General features: G+C 39.8%; 1 protein-coding gene across 1 annotated transcript in view; it reads right to left on the bottom strand.

Moving 5' to 3' along the window:
• LOC131929364 (protein kinase C-binding protein NELL1) overlaps window positions 1-27755 on the bottom strand; it is a 159738-nt gene that overhangs the window by 33056 nt on the left and 98927 nt on the right. The window contains exons 14-15 of the mRNA XM_059285505.1: window positions 9959-10081; window positions 2977-3072 (exon numbers count right to left, since the gene is read on the bottom strand). Of these exons, the coding sequence (XP_059141488.1) occupies window positions 2977-3072; window positions 9959-10081 (219 nt within the window). The remainder of the gene's footprint in view (window positions 1-2976; window positions 3073-9958; window positions 10082-27755) is intronic.

The following is a 27755-nucleotide window of genomic DNA, read 5'->3' as shown; positions in this document are numbered from 1 at the left end:
GTGTTTCTCCTTGAATTAACAGTGGCCCGTGTTCCCCTCTCACACGAGGGACGCGTAAACATGATTTCTATAAATAACAACAACGCTTAACAGCTGCGGGAGTGATCTCCCCTTTCAATAAGATTATTTGCAGTGTGGGAGGCGTCACCTTTAGCTCCCCCTAAGCCCACGAGCCGTATTGAAGGGAAAGGTAGCTCGCTTGAAGGCATCACCGCGGGTCGACACGGGCGTTTGTTGTGTCTGTGGCGTCTAGGGTAAACACCCGCTGGTGGCTAGCTTTGAGCATTTGGTGAGCTGGTGTCTTGGTGGGGTGGATTTTTAGAGATGTGTGGGAGTCGTTGGGGAGGGATGGGGGGGGGGGGGGGGGGAAGGAAATCGAGAGATGAGATCAATCACTGAAAAAGTTGGAGGTATTTCTGTATTGGGCGTATCGAAGTTATTTGCGTGCAAGTGCCCTAGGCGTAGTCTGTAGTGGTAGCCATTACATTATGGTGGTAGCCTTAGCGTTAGCTTAAGTCATGCGGCTGGGCGTAGTGCTGACCACAGTATCCCTTTATGTGCCGTGGGATATCTGAAACAGATGAGCTCTACTTCATCTGCCCAATGTGTCTTGGACACGAACGGGAAAAGGTGATGATGAACTTAAATCCCGGTTTTAGCTCTATTGTTAATATTAGCCATAGCCTTAGTTAGACCTAATGTAGTTTACTCAAGTTAAGATTAGTCATGGCCTTAGTTAGACCTAATGTAGTTTACTCAAGTTAACATAAGTCATGGCCTTATTTAGACCTAATGTTATCTGTAACCATAATTTAGCCCCAATGTTAACATGCGTTATATCATTAGTTAGACCTAACAGAAACCCTAACCATAGTCTCAATCGTTGAAACAAATGCACTAAAACTCAAAGATAAACCTTAACACAAACACAGATCATAGTCAAATACCTCTTAATCCACGATTTAATCTTAGCCCCAATTCAACAGCCGGATCCTGGCCCAAACTCATAATAACATTTTAACACAAATCCATATTCATAACAACATTCCTAAATATCTTTAAACAACCCAATCAAATCCAAATAACATTTTAACACAAAGCCATATTCACAACAAAATTCCTAAATCTCTTTAAACAACCCAATCAAATCGAAATTAAACTATCACACATTTTAAACACGCGTCAATCTCCACCGCTAAATTGTTTTACGATAATAATTTGTCAAAATCATTACCTCACCCCCCCCCTCACCCCACCCACCATTTATATCTTGCCCCGATGACAAGAGTTCATCTCACGCATCTCTTCGAAGCACGTCCGCCCCCCCCCCCCCCCCAAAGAAATATATTTGATTAGGAAAGATATTTTAGATATATACATATACTTTTCCGCTGCCCCCAAACCCGAAAATTCAAAAAGTTTCAACCCCCCCCCCCTGAGAAAACAAACACTTCTTATGAATATAGCAGTCAATGGTCTCAATACAAGTGAAACAGAAATACAACAGATAAAGTTTAGCTTTTATTCTGAGATTATACCCACCCATCGCTGTTCCATCCTTCATGAATATAATACCACCCTGTTGATACCACCCCCTCACTTCCGACCTGCTCACTCACCCTCCACCCCCCTCCACGCACGAGCCTTTAGCTTACTCACGTGCACAGCGTACTCAGAACACTGAAGCTGTGAGCTTTGTTGGGGGGGGGGGGGGGGGGAGGGGGGAGGTTGAAGCATCCCCCCACTCGAACTTAAATGTACCGGGTGATATCGATTCTTAGTTTTATAATATCAAAACATTGTTCGATTACCACGTTAAAGTTATGCCAATATATCCTTGACGTCAAAATAAAATGCTATTCACGATATCCGATGGGTTGACCTATTAATTACATCTAAATTATAAATATTCTTATCCCCAAGTAAAGTAAACCTATTGTTCTGTTTAAATGTCTAAATAACAATAAAAATAACAATAACTCTTGACATTGTACTTTCCCATGCAACAAATGGAGGTGAAATTCTTCTCTATGCTAGCTGGCGGTCATTACACGAAAACGCTTGTCATAATAATCGATGCCGCCCGGGCCATCGCAACGCCTGAAGCCCATTCTTTCAAATTGGCACCAGCTACCGGAAGCGGTCTCTGCGAATTTAGGGATTCTGGGAGGAAATGGCTGCGTGAATCGGTCTTGTGAAACCTGATCCCCCCCAACAGCTGATCGTGACATATGGGAGCAGGGGAAATAAGCGTGAATGGATACATATATGTACATGAATGAACGCCCTTGGCCTTGAGTGAGTTGTGAATGAGTTCGGGGGGTTTGAGAGTATTTCAAGTGGAGGGTGGGGGAGGGGGGGGGGGGGACGGGAGTTAGGTATGTGCGGGTTGGGTGTCTACTTTTGGGGTGGGGGTTGGGGTAGGGGGTACGATGGATGGAATGGGTGGGGTAGAAAGGAGAGACAACCCATCACGACACAGTAACAAAGAGTTCACCTTTCAATTTACATTTTTTAAAACTCAGTTGATCTGGCCACTAATTAGTCAGGTTTGCCATATACGCGTGGAAAAATAATATTCTAAAATATATTAATTAGACAATTTTCATTATCTGTTTATACAAGATACTGCTACTTTATAATTCTCTTATAGTTATTTATTATAAGTGTTATGATCTACTTGATATTATACTTTTCTAATTATTTAAATGTACTATACCATCTTTATAAACATACTTTGATTAAAAAAAAATACTATGATGATCCAATATTTAATTGTGTATTTGTACATTTATTAAAATGTGCTATACCATCTTTACATACATACTGTGATGCTCCAATTGTTAATTGTATATTTGTACAATTTGATCCTATTATATCATTGTGTGACTACGCATCTGCTCTGGTTCATCCTACTAAAGGTGCGTCCTTCCAGTCCCTATTCAAATATGGTCAACCTTATCACAGACGTCTTACCTAGTTCACAGTTGGGTCCTATGTAACCATGGCGACACTCGCAAACATTCGGGGCCACACACTTCCCGCCATTTCTGCACTCACCACTGCATTTAGCTGGAAATAAAAAAAATTCTAATTCAAAGTTAGGTTACAAAGCTACAAGGTTTTCACAATTTCTGCATTCACCGCTACATTTAGCTGTAATTAAAGAAAAAAATAATAATTTAAAGTCAGGCTTCAAAGCTTTCTACATTCACCGCTACCTAGCTGAAATTTTAAAATAAAAATAAAATTGGCGGAAATTATAAAATATATATAAAACTTTAAAAAAAAGTGGAAATGATATCATAAATCAAAACATAAAAAGCAGGAAAGGACTCCCAAACCTTCTCGTATGTAGATCTACGTTTATATTCTTTTTTTTTTCGACAGGAAGGTGTAAGACATCAAAATTGTCAAAATCATGATTTCGATTTTTTGCACGATTACAATACTTCCCCTCTACTCCGACACGAGTAAGTAAAAAAAAAAACGTGACCCTAAGTGAAGACAAACATTTATGATTGCAATATGTGTATCAGTGCCCAAGTCAGTCGAAAATTTGTATATTATTTTTGCAATGTGTGTTCGATTATTGTATGTTTATGGTGCAAATAGCAAATTATTATTTTCATTAAATATATGACAAGTTCTCGACCTTTTCTCCATCACAATCCTAATATATAAAAAACCCTGTGCGCACTTCTCTCTCTCTCTCTCTGTCTGTCCGCAAAATATTTTCGCCGGATATCACGTCAGAATCGGCAGCGATATATGGATACCTTTATACGGACATTACGTTAAATATTTTCTTTTTATGTGTATGGAAATTTTATCTACACGAATGTTCACACAATGTGGTGAGCTGTAATAAATTCATAACTCAAAGGAGCACCGGTCAGAGGCGTAGCGATCCATTCCGGCGCCCGGGGCGGCTACCCCACCCGACCCCACCCCCTTGCTACGCCTCTGGAACCGATTCAGAAATTAAACTTAGCCAAAAATAAGTAACCACAAATTTATTTGAATATAAAAAAAAAAAAACAAAAAAAAAAAAAAAAATACAACACAAATCTTTTTTTTTCCCCAACTCCCAACAAATCACCTCCATTTTTTATGTTTTTCAATTATGTAAACTTCATGTATTCCGGCAGAACTGTGTTAAAAAGGGCAACTATTAATGTCACAAACGTAATAACGGAAGATATATGATAGCATTAAAACCCCGGTTTCTCGGTCGTTTCCACCCGTTTTTGTTCTTTAAACGTCAATCCAACACGTTACAGCGCGTAATATTCAAAACACGACGATAAAACAGACGCGACTGTGTTGTGTAATGAATGAAAGCGATAAGAAAGTGTGAGTAGGTGTGAGGAGTTTGTGTGGCAGTTAGATCAGTCTAGCTGCTAGATCAGTCGAGCAGTTAGATCAGTCGAGCAGTGGGTTTCACACATTGTTGCAGAGCCCCCAGCGTTAAAAAGAAATTGTTAAATAATTTGTAAACACAATTTAAAAAACACACGCACACACAAAACTAGAAGGTAAAATTGAAAAATTGTTTTCATAGGTGTTAAGAAAATATTATGGGATTATGAAAATGTTTACCTTAATAAAAATAAAAATGATTAAGACTAATTAATGTTTTTTTAGTTCTACTGCATATATCCGCTCCTTGAAACACAGATCTGATTGTTGGATCTTATTATCAAATTTCACTTAAAATATTTTCCTACCTTACTGAAACAAAATTTTTTAAACTTGCGTATATTTGTTTTGGTTTGGCAAGCTAACATTGATCTGGCACACAGTGTTTGGGTACAGGATACCGTCAAACCAGAACAGTCATAGGTACAGCATAGCGATACAGGACCATTTCTTAAGTCACGATTGATACTAAATCGAAGCAGCTTTACCACAACTATATAGCATCACCACACCAATACAACATCATCACACCAATACAACATCATCACACCAATACAACATCACCACACTAAAACAACATCACCACACCAATACAACATCACCACACTAAAACAACATCACCACACCAATAAATCATCACCACACCAATAAAACAGCATCATACCAATACAACATCACCACACCAATACAACATCATCACACCAATACAACATCATCACACCAATACAACATCATCACTACAATACAACATCACCACAGGAATACAACATCAGCATACCAATACAACATCACCACACCAATACAACATCACCACACCAATACAACATCACTACACCAATACAACATCATCACACCAATACAACATCATCACACCAATACAACATCACCACACCAATACAACATCACCACACCAATACAACATCACCACACCAATACAACATCACCACATTAATACAACATCACCACACTAATACAACATCACCACACTAATACAACATCACCACACTAATACAACATCACCACACCAATACAACATCACCACACCAATTCATCATTACCACACCAATAGATAATCACCACATTAATACAACATCACCTCACCAATACAACATCAACAAAGGGCCATGTTTCACAATTTACTATCTCAATACAAAGCCAACATTACAATCACAATGTAGAATACCAGACATCCGTCAAACCTCCTGCTTTGTGATCGATTGATTATTTCCCATTTAGTTTACGACCCACACAAACTTCCCATATTCATATAACTCTGATGGATAACTAACCAAATTTTCGGAAAAAAATAATAATCGATCGGGTATACAGCTGACCAAACCATGCCATTATATATATTATATAACTTATCGGGCATATAGCTGACCACACCATCCCATTTATATAACCGACCGGGCATACAACATCCAATTTACATAACCAACCGGGCATTCAACTGACCACACCCTATATGTAACCGACCGGGCATACAGCTGACCCCTCCACCCCATTTATATAACCGACCGGGCATATACCATCCCATTTAAATTCCATCACCAAAAAACTAAAAAAAAAACACCTCTGCCTCTAAAATCTGTCAGGTCTGAAGGAGCATTACCCCACCCCGACACCCTCTTTTCTCCCTTCTCTTCACTCCCACACAACCTGAGTACCTAGACCCCCCCCCCTCTCCCAACCTCTCCTCCACCTGAACCCTAACACAAAAAGTTAAAAAAAAACACCTAGCATAAGTGGACGATTCGGTTACCTTGGAGTCTGGCACCAGTCTTTGATCCACCAAGAGCAAGTGCCGCGAGAGATGGCAGACAGCACAAAAAGCTTGTCCCGTTTGTCGGCTGACAAATTCACTCTCAGCAACAAGCTGCTTCGGATATTCCCGGTTATTTTGTAAACCATTACAGAGGGTGAAAAACAACGGTAAATTAGCTAGCCGGTACAAGCGGCATCGGATATTCCCGGTTATTTTGTAAACCATTACAGAGGGTGAAAAAACAACGGTAAATTAGCTAGCTGGTACAAGCGGCTTCGGATATTCCCGGTTATTTTTATAAACAACGGCGCAGAGGAAAATGGTGAATTAGCTTGCAGCCAGTAGCAGCTTCGGATATTCCCGGTAAAATTGCTTCCGCTAGGGAGATTCCTGTTTATTATGTAAACCGTTATGGAGGTAAAAGCAAAAGTAAATTATCATGTAGCTAGCTATATGATGTTTAGGATATTCCCGTTTTTTTTAAAGCTTTCAGTCCCTAATAAGGTAAAAACAAAGTTAAATTAGCACGCAGTATGTACAACCCATTATGAACACGACATCAATGGCAAATTAGCTTGCAACTACAAATAATTTCAGACATTCCCCGTTAATTTTATTGCAATATCCGGCCTGTGTTAAGGTGTGAAAACCCCTGATCCCCGCGGTCCCTTTTATCTGGATCCCAAAACCTGGGGTCGCTAATGGCGAGGCTATAACATGTAAACTGCTGTACACGGTATATAAAAAACAACAAAGGGAACACGTTTCCCCCGGCTAGGGGACATCCGTCATCAGCTAGCCACTGCTACCATGCTAGAAAGGTAGCTCTCTGGTGGAGGCTCGCTTCGCACCTCTGAGGGCTGATGGTGTTTTCTAGAACGTCTTTCAGCGGGCAGCAGGTGATAGAGACCAAGGTGTAGTAGTTGAAGGGGGAGGGGTGGATGATGGGAGGGGTGGGGCGTATTGGATTGTGGTAGGTTGGAAAAGATGGTCAGTTTAAAAGTAATGGTTATATAAATGTGAATGTCAATAAGAATGTGATAGCCGTGTAAATGTGTTGGCAATGTAAAAGCGATGGTCAATATAAAAGTCGGTTGTAGTGCTCAGTGTTAGTGTATGGTCAGTGTAGAAGTGGTGGTCATTGTTTGTGGTATGGTCAGTATAACGATGATCAACGAATGTGCGATAGTTTGGGAGTGATGGTTGTTTTTATCTTATTTCATCAATTCGATTCACAGGTCACCAGCTCTAGCGCTGCACCACTTGATGACAAATACTGGACTAGATCACTCGAGCGGACACATGGGATAAAAAAACACAATGGTGATCCATCGTGTCTGGCTACAGGACATTACACCCCCCCCCCAATGACCCCATGACATTCCCCCCCCCCGTATTTATCTCCCTGTCAATTACCCCCGGGAATTACATCCCCCCCTCCCCCTCAAGTTAGATTCCTAACTCTAACTTTAATTCTATACCTATATATATATATATATATATATATATATATATATATATATATATATATATATTTATATGTATATGTATATATATATATATATATATAACCAGAATAATAACCTTGAGAAAAAGACCAAAACCTAAGCATTCACCTCAGCCTAAAACTTAACACAAAACCAAAACCAACTATAGACATTGGTTTAAGCCTAACCTTGGCCTTAACAATAACCCTAATCCTAACCCTAAATCTAACCCTAACCCTAGCTCTAACAATAGCCCTAACCCTAACCCTAACCCTAACCCTAGCCACAGCCACAGCCACAGCCACAGCCACAGCCACAGCCATAGCCATAGCCATAGCCATAGCCATAGCCATAGCCATAGCCATAGCCATAGCCATAGCCATAGCCATAGCCATAGCCATAGCCATAGCCATAGCCATAGCCATAGCCATAGCCATAGCCATAGCCATAGCCATAGCCATAGCCATAGCCATAGCCATAGCCATAGCCATAGCCATAGCCATAGCCATAGCCATAGCCATAGCCATAGCCATAGCCATAGCCATAGCCATAGCCATAGCCATAGAAGAAGAGATGGTAGTGTCGAATTCACAAATTATGAATAACTGAAAAGAAGCAAATATATTCAATTTTGGTTGAAAAATACGGTTTCTGGCAACAAAAATTTGGAACCATTTGGAATCAAATTTTCAAGTACTTTGTTTCTACGCATATGTAAAAAAAAGTTTGTGTCAGAGATAGCTATGGATCTCCTCAATTCTTTTTAAATACTTAGCTTGAAAAACATCACTGCCAGTTGTATGGAACACTCTAGCGTTTGTTAATGTCGTACGACTATAATAAAACTACAGCTTCAATTTCATTTTAAAATATTTATTCCCCGTGTAATTAGAAATTTATTTTATGGATAAAATCTTTTAATTGCCAAAGACAAGAGCCAAGCTACAATAAAAACGAATCGGATGAGTCAATTTCAGCTCCTGCTAAAAGATCTAGACATCATGGGAACTACTTTTTTTCTTAATAGATCATTCCGCGTTATCAATGATTCACGCTCGTCCTTAAAGTACAAACTTTATTAATGGGATGTTTTTCTCATTTATTGACGTCATCTAATCGCTTCTGATTAGACATGTATGTATATATATATATATATATATATATATATATATATATATATATATATATATATATATATATATATATCTGTAGTATATATATATATATATATATCTGTAGTATATATATATATATCTGTAGTATATATATATCTGTAGTATATATATATATCTGTAGTATATATATATATATATATATATATATATATATATATATATATATATATATATACATATATATATAGTATATATATATATATATATATATATATATATATATATATATGTATAGTGAGAATATCAGTTTCCTGAGTATATAACCTGGTAGCTAAATGATACCCATTTTACACGTTAAATAAACCTTTTGTAACAGTTGTCTGAAATGTTGCACATTTGGCAAGCATACAAAATGGCGACGAAATAAGGTGCAGTGATGCTCATATCAAGCAGAAAATTTGGACGAAACGATACTGTTTATTTCCGAATTGGGTTCGTGGTTGGAGGCAGTCATTTGATCCGTCATTCTTTTCTTGGCCTTCCGTTTCCAACAGAGGCAGGAAAGCGAATAAAATTTCATTTTCTCTTCAAGTGAAAGGGAGAGAAAAAATGTAAGAGATGTGGATGAAATTCACTTCCGTTTATAACAAGATCATATGAGATATTGGGGAGGTTGATTTTTTTTTTCTTCCCCAGGTAACATCGCTTTAGGCCTGAAGCAGACGTTTACTCTTGTAGCAGACGAGAGGGAACCAGGCGATAAGGGGAGGTAATTGAATCGTTATTTTTCAACAAGGAAAGTCAAACTAAGATTACATTGAAAAAAACAAAACAAACAAACTACAACAACCGATGAAGCATGAGCATTGACTACTGGTGCAAAGATGTATTGGTATGTGTGGGCATATGGTATGTGTGGGGGATTTAGTTTGTGTGTGGGGGTGGCATATTGGTACGTGTGGTGGTAGTGGTGGATTTCGTGTGTGTATGGATGCGTGTATATATTAATACTTGTGGTGATGTTCGTTTGCGTGTGTTTGCGCGCGTGTTCGTGCGTTTGAGGATATTTGTTGTTGTGTAAGTTTGTGTGTGTGTGTGTGTGTGTGTGTGTTCTGTCTGCACATGTCTGTGCATCAACTGCCGGTGATGATATCCTCAACACTTACGTCTACAGGTGTAGCCGTCTCCGGCATATCCGTCTTTGCACGCGCATGCGTAGTTGCCGTTGAAGTCCAGACACTCCGCGTCGTGGTGACACGTGACTGACCCGTGCTTGCATGACTCGGACTCTGAAACAAAGTCAAGTCATGTATGACTGCATGTGGGATGTCAGCAAAGTATAACTGCAGGGAAAGATGGGGGTAAGGCATGCAGAGTTTCTTCCAGGCATCTCTTCGGGGGTGGGGGGGGGGGCAGAGAAAGAAGTCTACCTCCCGTACCTCCCGTACGAAATAAAATTTATATAGAAAATATATACTTTAGCCAGTGTCCGCCCCCCCCCTCCCCCGGAAAATGTTGACCCCCTCCCCCCAAAAAATATCAAGTGCCCCCCACCCCCCTCGGAGAAAAAAAGTTTGGAAGAAACACTGAAGGCATGACATAAGATACAGACTTGAGGTTCAAACAATTTTGTGTGAAACGCTTCTTAAGAGTCCATAGACCCCGAGATTGGTTGTTTTATTTTATTAAAAAAATCTTTAACAGAATAAACTCAGAAACAAACTATTATGTATAACATAGCGAGTTCAAAATTAATAAAAAGGAGAAATTGATAATAGTCAAAGTCGTAGCATCATTTGCAAAGTGCGCACTATTAAAATTGGTGACCTGGTCATATAAGATAAATAAAAGCTTAAAATTTTGTATTCCTTAATCCGGTTCTAAATTATTGATAAGAAAATTAAGGGTTTTAAATATTTAACTAAAGCTTCGTTCCAGCTATAAATAACTATGTTCTAACAATTTCTCCTCGAAGCCGGTGATATAATACCTTCATCGATCGATCTTCACTGTTGAGCAGCTAATGGTTTAAAAAATAATCCCCTAATTCCAATTAGTTTCATACTACCCAAGGAAGTCTGAGCTACATTAACTTTTAAAAAATACGACCTACACACGCTACAAACTACGTCAAATCCAGAGTTTCTTCCAGGCATCTCTTCGGGGGTGCGAAGCCCCCCCGAAAAATTTTTACCGCCCCCCCGAACGAAATGAAATTTATATAATGTATATAGAAAATATATACTTTTAACAGTGTCCGCCCCCCCCCCCCGAGGAAAGTTTACCGCCCCCCGAAGATTTTAAGTGCCCCTCCCGGAGAAAAAAGTCTGGAAGAAACACTGGTCAAATCCAGGGGTATACCACATAAACACTGTATCAGAAACTATTCCGTCACAAAATCACAATACATTACTTACACACTATATTAGAAACTACCCCTTACACCAAATTCTAGAATATTTCACATACAACTATCTTAGAAACTACCTTTTACACCAAATCACCAAATCCTAGAATATATCACATACAACTATCTTAAAAACTACCCGTTACATCAAACCCTAGAATATATCCCATATACACTATCCCAGACACAACCACTTTACACCAAACATTAGAATATATCCCATATACACTATCCCAGACACAACCACTTTACACCAAATCCTAGAATATATCCCATATACACTATCCCAGACACAACCACTTTACACCAAACATTAGAATATATCCCATATACACTATCCCAGACACAACCACTTTACACCAAACATTAGAATATATCCCATATACACTATCCCAGACACAACCACTTTACACCAAACATTAGAATATATCCCATATACACTATCCCAGACACAACCACTTTACACCAAATCCTAGAATATATCCCATATACACTATCCCAGACACAACCCCTTTACACAAAATCCTAGAATATATCACATACACACTATCTTAGAAACTACCCCTTGTGCCAAATCTTAGAATATATCCCATTTACACTATCCCAGACACAACCCCTTTACACCAAATCCTAGAATATATCACATACACACTATCTTAGAAACTACCCCTTGTGCCAAATCTTAGAATATATCCCATTTACACTATCCCAGACACAACTGCTTTACACCAAATCCTAGAATATATCACATACACACTATCTTAGAAACTACCCCTTGTGCCAAATCTTAGAATATATCCCATTTACACTATCCCAGACACAACTGCTTTACACCAAATCCTAGAATATATCACATACACACTATCTTAGAAACTACCCCTTGTGCCAAATCTTAGAATATATCCCATTTACACTATCCCAGACACAACTGCTTTACACCAAATCCTAGAATATATCACATACACACTATCTTAGAAACTACCCCTTGTGCCAAATCTTAGAATATATCCCATTTACACTATCCCAGACACAACTGCTTTACACCAAATCCTAGAATATATCACATACACACTATCCAAAAAAAAACCCAACCAAAAACAGAACAAATAGTAATATTAAAAAATATAAATTTGGATTAAAAAAAAAAGAGTCCCTAAGTCATGTTCTTGCATACATTTCTCCCTCCCTTCTTTCACCCACGTCCTTTAATCGAATTTGTCTTATCAGTCGACCAAACCTATTAAGCTAATTAGCGTAATCACCCACTGAAGCTTCCACAACGCTACCTATTGTCGGCGGCGATCCCTCTACCTAAAGCCCATGTTAGCTTTGACGACTGCCGACAGCCCCTACCCGACCCTTACGCTTTGACCTTGCATAAATAATGAGATTACAATCCGACCTCATCGAATCAATGAAAACTGAGCATGCCCAGAGAAGAAAAAAAACAACAACGCGGACTGCCGAGAAAGACGATGAAACCATCGCCAGGTGAGTCAACGGTTTTAATGAAACGGTCGATGGTAAGGTGGATTCTTCTAGAATATTCTAAACCAGGTTAACTATTTTCAATCTAAACCTACTGGGAGGCCAAGACCCGGATGTTGAACTTTGCAACCCATCGAGTTTTTTTTCTTTCGTTTTTTTTTCGTATAGACTATAGACCAGAGATGAAGGTCTGCGGTAATGTTCGGTATGCTACGGTTAATTGTGTTTAATAACATTACCATCCGACGTTTTACACCTGTACAAATAGCCGTACCTTGCCCGTATCACGGAGCGCTGGTTGACTCCATTCATTATGATGAGGGGAGATAACTATGCCGCGAATTTATTTTCGGAAGAGCGCTGTGTTTATTTAGTTTAAGAAATAGTTAGAGATTGATTAAACCTTTTCACATAAACAAAACACTAACTTAATTTTTGAATTTGGCAGTCACAGCTAAATAAAAAATTGAACATTTTGTGTTTTTTTAAAATAATAATAAAATTACTTTATTAGCAAAACAGTTATTTCTTTTAGAACTAATGATTTATTTAAGGAACCGATTACTTTACAGCTGCCATTTTCACGCAGAGTTGGTTTACTGGATCCTAACCTTTCAGTTTTTTTTCTCCAATAATTATTACAGCTAACGATCTTCATTCCTGGCTTTCTTTTAAAAACTCCCAAACACTTTTACTAAAGATAGCTTATACTCTTAACAAATTAGCTGCAAAATCTACAAAATATTGCAAATAAACTCTATCAAAGATCGCTCAAATATTTCCAACAAAAATGGAACACACAGAATTTCTCTTCTTCTTCATTCTTAATAGCAATATTGGAGAGTATTTCCTCCAACACTATTAAGTATTACGTGTCAACATGGTATAGGCCATTGACTATGATTTCAGAATGCTTTTCTTTCTGGCTTTACTTCCATAGCTTTTGTCCACCCAAGAACAAACTTAGATGGGGTATCTCGAGCTATCGAGCCTAATCTGCCTGTGGTTGGAACTTTGACAAAAAAAATGACATACTGCTAACTGGTCAAAGACCAATGACATACTACCAGCTAACTGACCAAAGACCAATGACATACTTCCAGCTAACTGACCAAAGACTAATGACATACTACCAGTTAACTGACCAAAGACCAATGACATACTACCAGCTAACTGAACAAAGACCAATGACATACTTCTGACAAACTACCAGCTAACTGACCAAAGACCAATGACATACTACCAGAAAACTCTGAAAGACCAATGACATACTACCAGCTAACTGGCCAAAGACCAATGACATACTACCAGAAAACCATGAAAAACCAATGACAAACTACCAGCTAACTGACCAAAGACCAATGACATAGTACCAGCTAATCCTCAAAAACCAATGACATACTACCAACTAACTAACCAAAGACCAATGACATACTACCAGCTAACCCTGAAAACGTTACCCTCAACAAATGTTGCCCGAACCCCCTAGCCGTCAAAGATCACAGGGTTCCCCTCACCAACCCCCGCCCACAAGAGACGTGCCGCCGCTCATGTTTAAGGGCTGGACACGTACAGACTTGATGATGTCAGCCAAAGTAGTGCACCGGTAGTCGGGATCACGCCATTGTTTACCAGACGAAATCAATACGCACCAAAAAGTAGTCCATAGTAGCGACGTAGTCTGCCTTTATATGTTATATTCAGGATTTTAAAAAAAATATGAACTTTGCGATTTTTCTCCATATTTTATCAGATAGTCTCGATCAATTATAATTAGCGGTGCTGGTATCGCAATTAAACTAATTGCCCGGAGGCTTAATGCTGGCTAATATGGGGAAAAAAGAACAGCGTCTCTTAATTTGGATTGTTTTATGGACATATGCCAGTCAGGTGAAGGTCATGGGCCTTTGCCATTAAGGTCAAGGTTATGCCCCCTCTTTCCCTCATTGGTGACTTTATTGAAGGCCACCTATAACAAGTGCACTAAACATTTTTTAAAGCATAATTAAGACGTTGCGTTTACTTAAGTTAAGGTAAGGTAGGGTTGGGTTGGGTTGGGTTGGGTTAGGTAAGGTAAGGTAAGGTAAGGTAAGGTAAGGTAAGGTAAGATAAGGTAAGGTAAGGTAAGGTAAGGTAAGGTAAGGTAAGGTAAGGTAAGGTAAGGTAAGGTAAGGTAAGGTAAGGTAAGGTAAGGTAGGGTTGGGTTGGGTTAGGTTAGGTTGGGTAAGGTAAGGTAAGGTAAGGTAAGGTAGGATAAGGTAAGGTAAGGTAAGGTAAGGTAAGGTAAGGTAAGGTAAGGTAAGGTAAGGTAAGGTAAGGTAAGGTAAGGTAAGGTAAGGTAAGGTAAGGTAGGGTTGGGTTGGGTTGGGTTAGGTTAGGTTAACAGTGTCACTAACAAAGGGGAACAACTGCTCACCCCCCCCCCCCGTCTAAGAAAAAAAAACCTTCATGAACACGTGTCAATCATATCTCAGCTAGACGATCTGAACAAACTGTTGTTGTAGAAGTCGATAAAAAAACACGTTGTTGACTAAAGAATCTCACCCAAGTTAAAAAAGCACAACAAAAAATATTTTTATTTTAATATGTTTTTTTCTGTAAGTTAAAAGATCAAATAATTATTACTCCCTGCATGTTTTGAAATGCATCTGCATGGGCTTCTAGAAGACGCTGATTTGGCAGAACGTCGCACACGAGGTTTTATCGGAATAGGAAGGGAGATGATCCTGATCAAGGGAGGTAAAGATGGGTAGAAAAGGTAGAACAAGATAAATAAACCACCTGCCCGGCGACCCGGGGGATGGTTACATGCTATCACATCACCTTGACCTTTACGCATGTTAATTTTCTCAAGTAATCAATGCGGGGAGGAAGAAAACTTAAACGAAGAAATATGTTTATAATGTTAATCCACAAGCTCACAAATATCGGCCTAAGACAAGAGCTATTACGGCTCCTGCAGTCTAAGTCATCTCTGATTTTTTTGGAACTAATTTTCCGTTATCATCACACTGAGAGGAAAATTACTGCGCTAAAATGATAAAGAACAAAAGTTACTTTATGTTTCAGTTTTAAGCAAATGTATATGTAAATTAGATGGTATAATAGTGACCTTCACACATGGTACGGGCCTGATATCGTACACATTAAAGTCTGGCGGCAGCTGTTTCTGAAACCTGTGTCAGATGAAGGAGACAATCAACATTCCTTTAGCGAGAAACAAAGCTATGGCCAAAACAACGTTATGGGCCAAGACATCTTTGGCCAGAAACAGAATGTAGGCCAACACATCTTGGCCATTAACTGGAGACAGACCAGCACAGGCCAACACATCTTTGGCCAAAACCAAGAGATGGGCCAACATATCTTTGGCCATAAGCAAGAAGTAGGCCAACACATCTTTGGCCAGAAACAAGAAGTAGGCCAACACATCTTATGCCAGAAACAAGAAGTAGGCCAACACATCTTAGGCCAGAAACAGAATGAGACCAACACATCTTTGGCCAAAACCAAGAGATGGGCCAACACATCTTAGGCCAGAAACAGGAAGTAGTCCAACACATCTTTGGCCATAAACAAGAATAAGGCCAACACATATTTGGCCATAAGCAAGAAGTAGGCCAACACATCTTTGGCCAGAAACATTATTCAGGCCATCGTATCTTTGGCCATTAACTGAGACAGGCCCGCTCTGCCAAAACACATCTTTAGCCAGAACTAGAAAGTAGGCCAACACATCTTTGGCCAGAAACAGAAAGTAGGCCAACACATCTTTGGCCAGATACAGGAAGTAGGCCAACACATCTTTGGCCAAAACCAAGAGATGGGCCAACACATCTTTGGCCAGAAACAGGAAGTAGGCCAACACATCTTGGCCATTAACTGGAGACAGGCCAGAAAAGGCCAATACATATTTGGCCAGAAACAGGAAATAGGCCAACACATCTTTGGCCAGAAACAGGAAGTAGGCCAACACATCTTTGGCCAAAAACAAGAAGTAGGCCAACACATCTTTGGCCATAAACTGGAGACAGGCCTCCCCACCCTGGCCTTCAGACAACCCCAGACGCTTTAAACAAACCACTAATTGGACACCGACAGCGAGCACTTTGAAGCAGAAATAAATATGGCGGCCGGCAACAGGTAGGGTTTGGTTTAACCCACCTCTGTGGCGCTGGGGTTTAAAATACAGCGGCTCTCAAACTTTTCAGGTAGGGTTTACATCGGTTCTCAAACTTTTCTGGTAGGGTTTGGTTTAACCCACCTCTGTGGCGCTGGGGTTTAAAATACAGCGGCTCTCAAACTTTTCAGGTAGGGTTTACATCGGTTCTCAAACTTTTCTGGTAGGGTTTGGTTTAACCCACCTCTGTGGCGCTGGGGTTTAAAATACAGCGGCTCTCAAACTTTTCAGGTAGGGTTTACAGCGGCTCTCAAACTTTTCAGGTAGGGTTTACATCGGTTCTCAAACTTTTCTGGTAGGGTTTGGTTTAACCCACCTCTGTGGCGCTGGGGTTTAAAATACAGCGGCTCTCAAACTTTTCAGGTAGGGTTTACAGAGGCTCTCAAACTTTTCAGGTAGGGTTTACAGAGGTTCTCAAACTTTTCAGGTAGGGTTTTGTTTAACCCACCTCTGTGGCGCTGGGGTTTAAAATACAGCGGCTCTCAAACTTTTCAGGTAGGGTTTACAGCGGCTCTCAAACTTTATCAGGTAGGGGTTACAGAGGCTCTCAAACTTTTCTGGTAGGGTTTGGTTTAACCCACCTTTGTGGCGCTGGGGTTTAAAATACAGCGGCTCTCAAACTTTTCTGGTAGGGTTTGGTTTAACCCACCTCTGTGGCACTGTAGTTTAAAATACAGCGGCTCTCAAACTTTTCTGGTAGGGTTTACAGCGGCTCTCAAATTTTTAAGGTAGGGTTTAAACTAACCCACCTTTGTGGCGCTGGGGTTTAAAATACAGCGGCCCTCAAACTTTTCAGGTAGGGTTTACAGCGGCTCTCAAACTTTTCAGGTAGGGTTTACAGCGGCTCTCAAACTTTTCAGGTAGGGTTTACAGCGGCCCTCAAACTTTTCAGGTATAGTTTACAGCGGCTCTCAAATTTTTCAGGTATAGTTTACAGCGGCTCTCAAACTTTTCAGGTAGGGTTTAAAGCGGCTCTCAAACTTTTCAGGTAGAGTTTACAGCGGCTCTCAAATCTTTCAGGTAGGGTTTGGTTTAACCCACCTCCGTGGCGCTGGGGTTTAAATTACAGCGGCTCTCAAACTTTTCAGGTAGGGTTTGGTTTAACCCACCTCTGTGGCGCTGGGGTTTAAAATACAGCGGCTCTCAAACTTTTCAGGTCGTGTTTATAGCGGCTCTCAAACTTTTCAGGTAGGGTTTATAGCGGCTCTCAAACTTTTCAGGTCGGGTTTACAGCGGCTCTCAAACTTTTCAAGTAGGGTTTACAGCGGCTCTCAAACTTTTCAGGTAGGGTTTGGTTTAACCCACCTTTGTGGCGCTGGGGTTAAATAGTTTAAAATAATATAGACTGATACGCATGTCTTGGTCTTAAATATTCAAGGCTTGGTAGAAAATGTCGAAGTCAGTAGTCAGTAGTAAATATCAATGTCAGTACCATAGTGGTAAATATAATAGTCAGTACCATGGTGGTAAATACATAAGTCAGTAGCATGGTGGTAAATATACTAGTAAGCCAGTAGCATGGTGGTAAATATACAAGTCAGTAGCATGGTGGTAAATATAATAGTCAGTACCATGGTGGTACATATTTGAAGAATAAAAGTATACAGGAAACAAACGAACTTCGGGTGAATTGGTACATGATAGCGCGTGACATACTGACCTCCCACCCCGGGTTCGGCCAATCAAATGATTAATAATGCCCCACGTGACATTCATTAAGAAGAATATAAGCCAAAAGATTTCGACCCAAGCGCTTAAAGGTACCCGGATGTTGGTATGTCCAGGCTGCGAGCGAGTCGAGCCAGCCAAAGGTTAAAGGTCGGTGCCGTGCACGTGGTATGTCGTCAGGCGGTGTTGGCCGGCGGGGGTTCCATTCTTATCCGCTCTCCAGGCCGAAAGTTTATTTTCGGGACACGCGGACAGTGTATACTACACGAATGGTACATAAAAGATCCCTGAGGTCGAAGGTCACCACTGTGTAGGTCTTGTGGGAGTGAAAATAAGCAACGAGGGACAAGATCAGGAGAAGCAAAAGTTTTTTTTTTGTGTCGTCTGGTTGGAGTATTCACGGACAGCAGCTTATACATCAACGATACATATATATATATATATATATATATATATATATATATATATATATATATATATATATATACTCCATATATACTCCATATATACTCCATATATTCGTTTGGTTTTCTAAATATTTTATTATTAAGCGGGACAATTTAAATTTTAAAAATATACTTTATTTAATAACGAATAAATTATTGTCATTGTTATCATCTAATATGAAAGATTCCTCTTCAGACTTAGCGATAGATTGGACAGATAAAGTAGAGCTATATTGTATCTTGACCTCGTCTTATGAAGGGATGGTGTGGTCAGTACTATACCCAGCCGCCTTTAGTTTCCAAAACGTAAATCAGATACCTATCAGAGCTGGGTGGACTCAAGGACGTCCTACAGTCACAAGTCCGAAACAAGATCCGAACTCGAGACCTTCGGGCTGACCAAACGCTCTAGCATTCGACAACGCTGTCCTACAGCATTTACCAAGCTTAAAAGCCCATAGAAGAATTGAGAACGTATGAGGCATCAACATATCTGTTGTTAAAAATAATAAGGTAATTTTATAATATCTTTGTGACAAGAAGTTCATATTCATAAACTGGAGACAAATGTTTTTCTGTAAAATAAAATTGAGCTCATGCGTGAGGGCCAACATAATCGATTCTCAATAGCGATGTAAAGATGGCAGCATCAGACTTCCCAACAAGATTAGCACCAAGACACTTCCCAAAATGACTAGCGCCTAGAGTGGTCTCAACAAGACTAGCACCAAGACATTTTCCAACATGTATAGCACCAATTAATGTCCCAACATGAAAAGCAACAGTGAGGTCTCAAAATGACTAGCACCTAAATCTGGTCCCGACAAGACTAGCACCAAGACATTTTCCAACATGTATAGCACCAAGTGATGTCCCAACATGACTAGCACCTAGAGACTTCCAAAAACGACTAGCAACTAGAGTGGTCTCAACATGACTAGCACCAAGACAACAACAAGACTAGCACCAAGACATTTTCCAACATGTATAGCACCAAGTGATGTACCGACATGACTAGCACCAAGAGAGTTCTCAACATGACAAGCAAGAGATCCCAACATGACTATTTGCAAGAGAATACTTCACACCTTCTCCAGGGATTTATTTAGTAACACCTATACCAAGCCGCTACTGGTCCCCAGACACCATTCTCCGACACTAGTTTTCCGACACGATTTTCCGACACTAGTTTTCCGATAAAATTTTCCGACACTAGTTTTCCGATAAAATTTTCCGACACTAGTTTTCCGACACGATTTTCCAACTCGATTTTCCTGACACCGATTTCGCTACACGATTTTCCAGACACCATTTTTTCCCGACACGATTTCCCCCACGCTATGTCTACCGACACCATTTACCTATGTTTTCTCTTATCAGAAACAAGCCCTCGCAGACCTGGCTGGCATTCGGTTCCACCGACCGTTATTTTAAGGCACCTCGGGTCAGGGAGCGCTCTTTGATGTGGTGCCGTGGTGGAGGTTCCAGAGTGGCCCCGTATGTTACACCTGTCCTACGTGTCCATCCGTACTTCAGTTTTAACAGCATACCGTGAGCCCATGGTGGCCCTATATATATATATATATATATATATATATATATATATATATATATATATATATATATATATATATATATATATATATATGCTAGACTGAGACACCTTTAAATGCTAGACTGAGATACCTTATATATATATATATATATTTTGGTACATTTACATATATATATATATATATATATATATATATATATATATATATATATATATATATATATATATATATATATATATATATATAAATACCCGTAATGATAGACACTTAAAGTCTAGGTAGATTTTTAACTTTCAAAATCAGCTATTGCAGTATACATGGCTAATTTATCGCTGTCATTTGATTGTAACGATCCTTGAAATGCTGGAGAACGCGCCATCGAACTTGTGCTCAGGTATGGATGAAACCACCCCTCCTCCCACCACCATCCACAGAAAACCCACTTTTTCCGCTGAAGGCCAGTGACGTAAACGTAGGGAGACCGGTGGTGGCTTTGGAAGGTAAAAATGGAATGAAAGCGTGGGGATGAATCATGGGAAGGTAGGTGTGTCGGTCTGTCCCGGTTATTTTTATCTCCCATCATGCTCGTGGTCTGATTGAGGTGTGCATGCGTGCATGCTAGGAGGGTGAGGGGGGTTAAAGGCCAGGGTGAGCGCCCCCCCCCCCCTCCCTCTGAGGTGGGAGGCACAGAAAAGAGGGGGGTCTGGGGAAGTAAAAGGGAAGATACGAGTGGAGGAAAGTACAGGGAGCTGTGAGCGGGGGGTGGGGGTCGGGGGTGGGGAGGTGCATGAACGTTCAAATAGGAGGTGGGTGTTAACTTTAAGTGGGGGAGGTATATCTTTCCAGGTGGGGGAGGGTATACACTTACATTTAGGCGTGGGAGGGTATGATTTTCAGGTAGGTGGTATAAACTTTTAGGTGTGTGTGCAAAGGGAGGGGGGTATACAAATTTCACTTAGGGGGTGGGGTGTACAACCTTTCAGGTAGGGGTGTATTAAGTTTCAGGTGGGGGGGGGAGGTATCAAGTTTCAGGTGGAGGGAGTATTAAGATTCAGGTGGGGGGGGGGTATTAAGATTCAGGTGGGGGGGGGGGAGCACATATGACAACAATGCATCATACCTGTGTACACTCTACACACCTGCACGTGTGGGCGTGTCAGACTGTGCAGGTAAATATGTCTGGATGACAGTGACAGCTTTTGATGCTAGACTAGGCAGAGACTTTTTGAGGCTAGACTAGGCAGAGACTTTTTTATGCTAGACTAGGCAGAGACTTTTTGAGGCTAGACTAGGCAGAGACGTTTTGATGCTAGACTAGGCAGAGACATTTTGAGGCTAGACTAGGCAGAGACTTTTTGATGCTAGACTAGGCAGAGACTTTTTGAGGTTAGACTAGGTAGAGACGTTTTGAGGCTAGACTAGGCAGAGAGAGACGTTTTGATACTAGACAGAGACATCATTTGATGCTAGACAGAGACACCTTTTGAAGCTAGACAGAGACACCTTTTGATGCTAAACTGAGACACATTTTGATGCTAGACAGAGACACCTTTTGAAGCTAGACAGAGACACCCTTTGAAGCTAGACAGAGACACATTTTGCAGCTAGACAGAGACACCTTTTGAAGCCTGACAGAGACACCTTTTGAAGTTAGAGACATTTTTCGAAGCTAGACAGAGACACATTATTTTGATGCCAGATTGAAAGGTATCTAAGACTAAAATTGAATTCTTTAGACATACAATCAATTCTTCCTTAACAAAACAGTTAACCAGTATATCCTGGTACATCATATCCACTCCAACAAAGTCAAAGAAACACTGGCCATATCAGATATAATAGATTCTAGATTCTATTCTATTCTGCGAAATAAATACTATTTCTTGTAACGGCAAATACGACAATCTGTCAAACTAGCGCTGTTTATTAAAAGTGATATACCTGTGAACAGGAGGTGTCACCAGGTGCATTAACTGAAAGGTCACCTCGCTACTCCTTCACTTTAGTATTCCAAGTTTTTGCGTCACCCCCCTGCTATTTCGCAATTTTAACTGGATTCAATTTTTTGACGTGGTACGCATCGTGTAACACTTCCCCTCACTGAATAGAGAGCTCTAATTCGTTTAACAGTGGGTGACCTCATTAACTTCAGACAAACCCATACATCTTGTATAGTTTTTTAGTTAAATTTGTTCAAGGCAAAGCGAAACAATTTTTTTTTACAAGAAAATCAAAGGGATGGTCGCGTCAAATAAAAAAAAATGTAAACCACATGAAACTAAAAATATTCATCAGGTAAAGGGGTATCGTTTTTGTGATGGTGTTAACACACTATTCATAACCAGTGGCGTCGCTAGGTCGGGTGTCACCCGGTGTGGTACCTCATGGTGTCACCCCCCACCCCCACCCCCACCCCAACTCCCGAAAACAAATTATGTTTCCCATTTTGCCTAATGGTTTCAAATGATGCGCACAAGCCACCTATTAATTCATGTGAAAAAAATCATCGTTTTCATCGTAAATTATGATTCAAAATATTCAACAAAGCCTTTTTTCCTCTGTAAATTTTGCAATTTGTGTCAACCTACCCCCCGTCCCACCCCACCCGGTAATAGTTTTAAAATGTGCACAGTTTATAGTAAAGATGTTTATCTATAGTCCGTTATTTATATTCGATTAACTCTAATTAACCGGAAGTGGTACTTTTTCTACTTTGAATTTTTCAAAAGCCTATAACTTGAGTACTATTTCAGATAGATAAATGAAATTTCACATGTAAGTAAAAAATCTAATTCTCTTCGTTCTGTCAAATTTTGAGTAATTTCCGTTGACGGGAAGTACTAATTTACGCTATTTCCGATTTCTCAAAAACGCATCTAAATTTATAAAGTACTAATAATATTGCGCACCATTATGAACATCTTTATTCGGCGTTCGCTTGGTGTGCAATACTTTTTTCTATGAGATTCTATTTTATTTTAAAAATTTTAAGTATTTAAAATGGATTAAAAATCATAACTTTATCCCGAGTTCCCATCCCCTGTTGTTTTATATAAGAATATTCGAGAAAGTTTAGGGGAGATCACTCCCGGTTTATTTTAAACATAATTTAAAGCGTCCTTTGTTTATCTTAAGTATTTTGAAACAATAACGTCACGAAGAGGAAGATATTGGTAGAATGGTAGGGTAAGACCAGAGTTTCTTCCAAGCATCTCTTCGGGGAGGCTCAGCCCCCCCCCCCCCCGAACGAAATGGAATTTGTATAGAAAATATATACTTTAACAGTGTCTCCCCTCCCCCCGAAAATTTTAGTCCGCCCCCAACCCCCCCCCCCCCCCCAACCACACAAATTTCAAATGCCCCCCCCCCCCCGCGGAAAAATAAGTCCTGAAGAAACACTGGATAAGACGTAGACGGGGGATGATCCAGAACTGTATGTCATTGTCTTGTGGTATATAGGGGCAGCGGATTGGGGCATCTTCGTAAAAGTCGTTACATTTTCCCGCAAATAAAAACGCGATGAAATTTTGTTTTCCCCGAGCTTCTAGCTCAGTTATTTTTTAAGTTGTCTCAAACTAATATGGTGCGGGGTAGCTGAAAGTTTAGTTTAGTTATTGTCTGTCTTGGTCGAGGCATAGCGTGAGGACAGTTGTAGTCTGCACATACACACGTACTCACGCACGCAAGCACACACACTAACGCACACACACGCACACACGCACGTAGGCGCACACGTGCACACACTTACGCACGCAACCACACACTTATACACACAGATGCACACACACACGTAGACACACACACACATACGCACAAACACACACTCATGCACACACACGCACGCAGACTCACACGCACACATGCTATTGGCTCACGAAGCGTCGGGGAGAAATGAGTTTCAATGTAGAGAGATGTGAGTAAGATTATATGAGGCGCTTCCCGATACTGAGGCAAAGTGCGATATTAAATCATCTTCCCAGGGGGGTGGGGGGGGGGGTGGGGGGGTGGTAACAGGTAGTGCCAGGGGAGTTAGGGGTTTATTAAAGGTGATCTATATATTTAGCGGTATCGTAAAAACCATCACTAATGATACCGGTGTCGATGTGGTATCGCCGAAGGATATGGTATCGTTGTTTCACGATATCTTTTAATTGGTCAGAATAATAGTACACACACACACATACACACACACACACACACACACACATATATATATATATATATATATATATATATATATATATATATATATATATATATATATATGTATGTATGTATGTATATATGAGTTAGGAGTCCATGGTTGAAATAGTTTGGGAAAACGAACAATAAAGAAAGAAGTAAAATTGAATCTATATTTAGTTCTTCAGCTCCACTTATAAGCCCATACTCCATCACAGAGGTGTAGCGACCCTTCCCGGCGCCCGGGGACAAACTTTTCGAATTCCACCCCCCCCCCCCCTCCTTCTCAAGATTTCGATTTGCACCCCCCCCCCCCTAAAGATTTCGATCTGCACTCCCCCCTCATACTTCGATTTGCACCCCCCTTCGACCTTTAAATTTATTTTTCCAACCCATTTTGGCGCCCCCTAAGGTCGGCGCCCGGGGACATATGTCCCCCCCCCCGTCCCCCCCCCCCCCCCCCCCTCGCTACGCTACTGCTCCATCGACCCACTAGTTGGAATGGGAAAAAGCGAGAAAAATATTTAAAAAAATGGGGCATAACAAATTGCCATGTATACTTGTGTTGGAGGCGTGGTCAAGTCGGCAAAGCTCATGGTTGTTAAATTCGAAAAAGTCTCGAGTTTGAAACCTCTGACAGATTAGGTTCGATTCCCTTCGACACTGAAGCTTAAGAACGAAGAGGAACCACCATTCAATTACATATTTGTATTATCAGGATTTATTTTAAAACATAACTTAACGAAAAGAAAACCCGCCAGTCAAGCAACATTGCCAGAGTGTACATTTAACGAACTTCCGATAATTTTAAATTTAAGCATTTAATATAGTACAACGTTTTCATTTTTAAAATATTCTCAAATATTTGTTTAAAAATTGATAAAAATATAGATAGAGTGCAATTTTTTCATAAACGATTTGAAAAACTATCGCTTAATATTTAAATAATTTGATACATTTAGTTTATGTTGAAATGCTAGAATTTTTAACAACTTTTGGAAATATAATTGAAGGTTGTCTACCTTGGTTACAATAGTCATTGTATGAAAGGGAAGTAACTAACACAAAATAAAATAAAATTCCAAGTTTGTTCAATTGTTCATATTTTGAAAATCCAACACTGCCTAAACATTACATCATTGATGACTGAAAGGTGTGTGTATGCGAAATATAAATATATTTAAACACATATTGCAATATATTGTATGTGCTCGATTCACCGCGGTGTTGCTGGCGTTTGTTGTACGTTGTTTGTACAGGTGCTTGAGTACGGCGTATGTAAGGCTATGTCAGTGGACATTTTAGACCTATCGATTCCAAAAATTTCCAGAGATTGGACCATTTAAGAGATGCAACCTTTAGAAATCAATTCTTTCCAATGGAACCTTAGGATGTCGAACCTTTACAGATTGAACCTGAGAGATCAAAGCTTTAGAAATCAGGCCTTTAGAAATCGAACCTTCATAAATCGAACCTTTACAAATCGAACCTTTAGAAATCGATCGTTTAGAAATCGGACCTTTCCAGATCGAAGCTATAAGAATCGAAACTTTAAAAATTGAATCTTTACAAATCGATCCCTTAGAAATCGAACCTTTAGAAATCGAACCTTTAATCTGAAGAAGCAAATGTAGGTTTCCGACTAGTGTGTGACGATTAAACTTGACTGAAGTTTCCGTATGAAGTTGTGCAATATTGCCATACATTTCCCGCTCCCCTAGCACTAGTCCACACCTAACCAAACACTAGTCCACACCTCCTGTAGCCCTAGTCCACTCCTCGCCAAGCACGAGTCCACACCTCCCCTAATCCGCTCCTCGCATAGCACTAACCCGCACCTCCCATAGCAATAATCCTAGCCTTTAGTTAGAAAACCACTGCTCAACACCTAAGTATCGGCCTAGACAAAAGTATCACGAAGTGCCGGTACTCCATTAAGCCCGAGTGTAATCGTAAGCTAGGGTATTGCCCTAAGCCTCGGTATCGCTCCAATCAGGGCTTCACCGATCACAGGACCGAATCCGAGATGACACGATCCGATACCCGTGGAGGAAAGCTAGGATTTACAACACAATTAATGCAGTCGCCGAAATCACGAAACCAGATTCCGGTATCCGGCTTTAAAATCTTATTTTTAAGTTCAGGAAAAGTAACTCTGAATAAATTACCGGCGAGTTATTCGACTTTGGGTTAGCGGCTAACAAAATGGAAATATATCGCCAGCAACGTTAGAGGTCAGCTAAAAACCTAATGTTGGGCATGCGCAGTGGGCGTTCGTCTTTTAATTTACATTAATCCAAGAAATCAGTGGTACAACTAACATCTTTACACCTTTTATGGAAACACCTATTTAACATTAGTACGATTTATACTTTGTAGCATAGAAAATAGAACTATAAATTTCTAAAATCAAATAAGACGAATGCTAAATTTTAAAATATGACAATGAACACACATATTTAACATTATTACGATTTGTGCTTTAAAGCATAGAAAATAGAACTATAAATTTCTAAAGTCCAATAAAACGAATGCTAAATTTTAAGGTATGACATGGAGTCTTTGCTCACAACAAAGTCAAAGTTTTAGTACACTGTCTCTAGATCTCTGACCGAATGCTTTGTTTGTTGGTGAAGTTTTTTTTTTTTTTTAAACATAAAAACCATGCAATAATCTGAAAAAAAAAACACCTAGAAAACATTGGAATCTTCAGGGCAACAAGTAAGCTTCTTAAAAGGAAAGCAATACATTTCTTTCCAGTTTAAAAACTATTCCTGAACTTTAACCTTTGACCTCGAAAAAAACCTTAAAATGTTAACTTAGAAAGGAAAAAAAATTCAAAATGTTTAATTTACTTATTTTGCAGTCTAAGTAATATAAATTAAAACAGCGGCATTAGCTAAATCGAGGAGTAATTAATTCAACGTCCCCCCCCCCCCCCACAAAAAAAAAGGGATTATTCAAGTGAGTTTCAAATTAAATGTCTTCTCTCAGATAGCGTGATTTGAAATTTATTTCCGACATGACCCACACACA

The sequence above is a fragment of the Physella acuta genome, unplaced genomic scaffold (genome assembly GCF_028476545.2).
Source record: "Physella acuta isolate Inbredline_101_S28 unplaced genomic scaffold, ASM2847654v3 ptg001619l, whole genome shotgun sequence".
NCBI lineage: Eukaryota > Metazoa > Mollusca > Gastropoda > Physidae > Physella > Physella acuta.
Note: the sequence above shows the minus strand (reverse complement) of the source record. Positions and strands in the feature narration are given on the sequence as shown.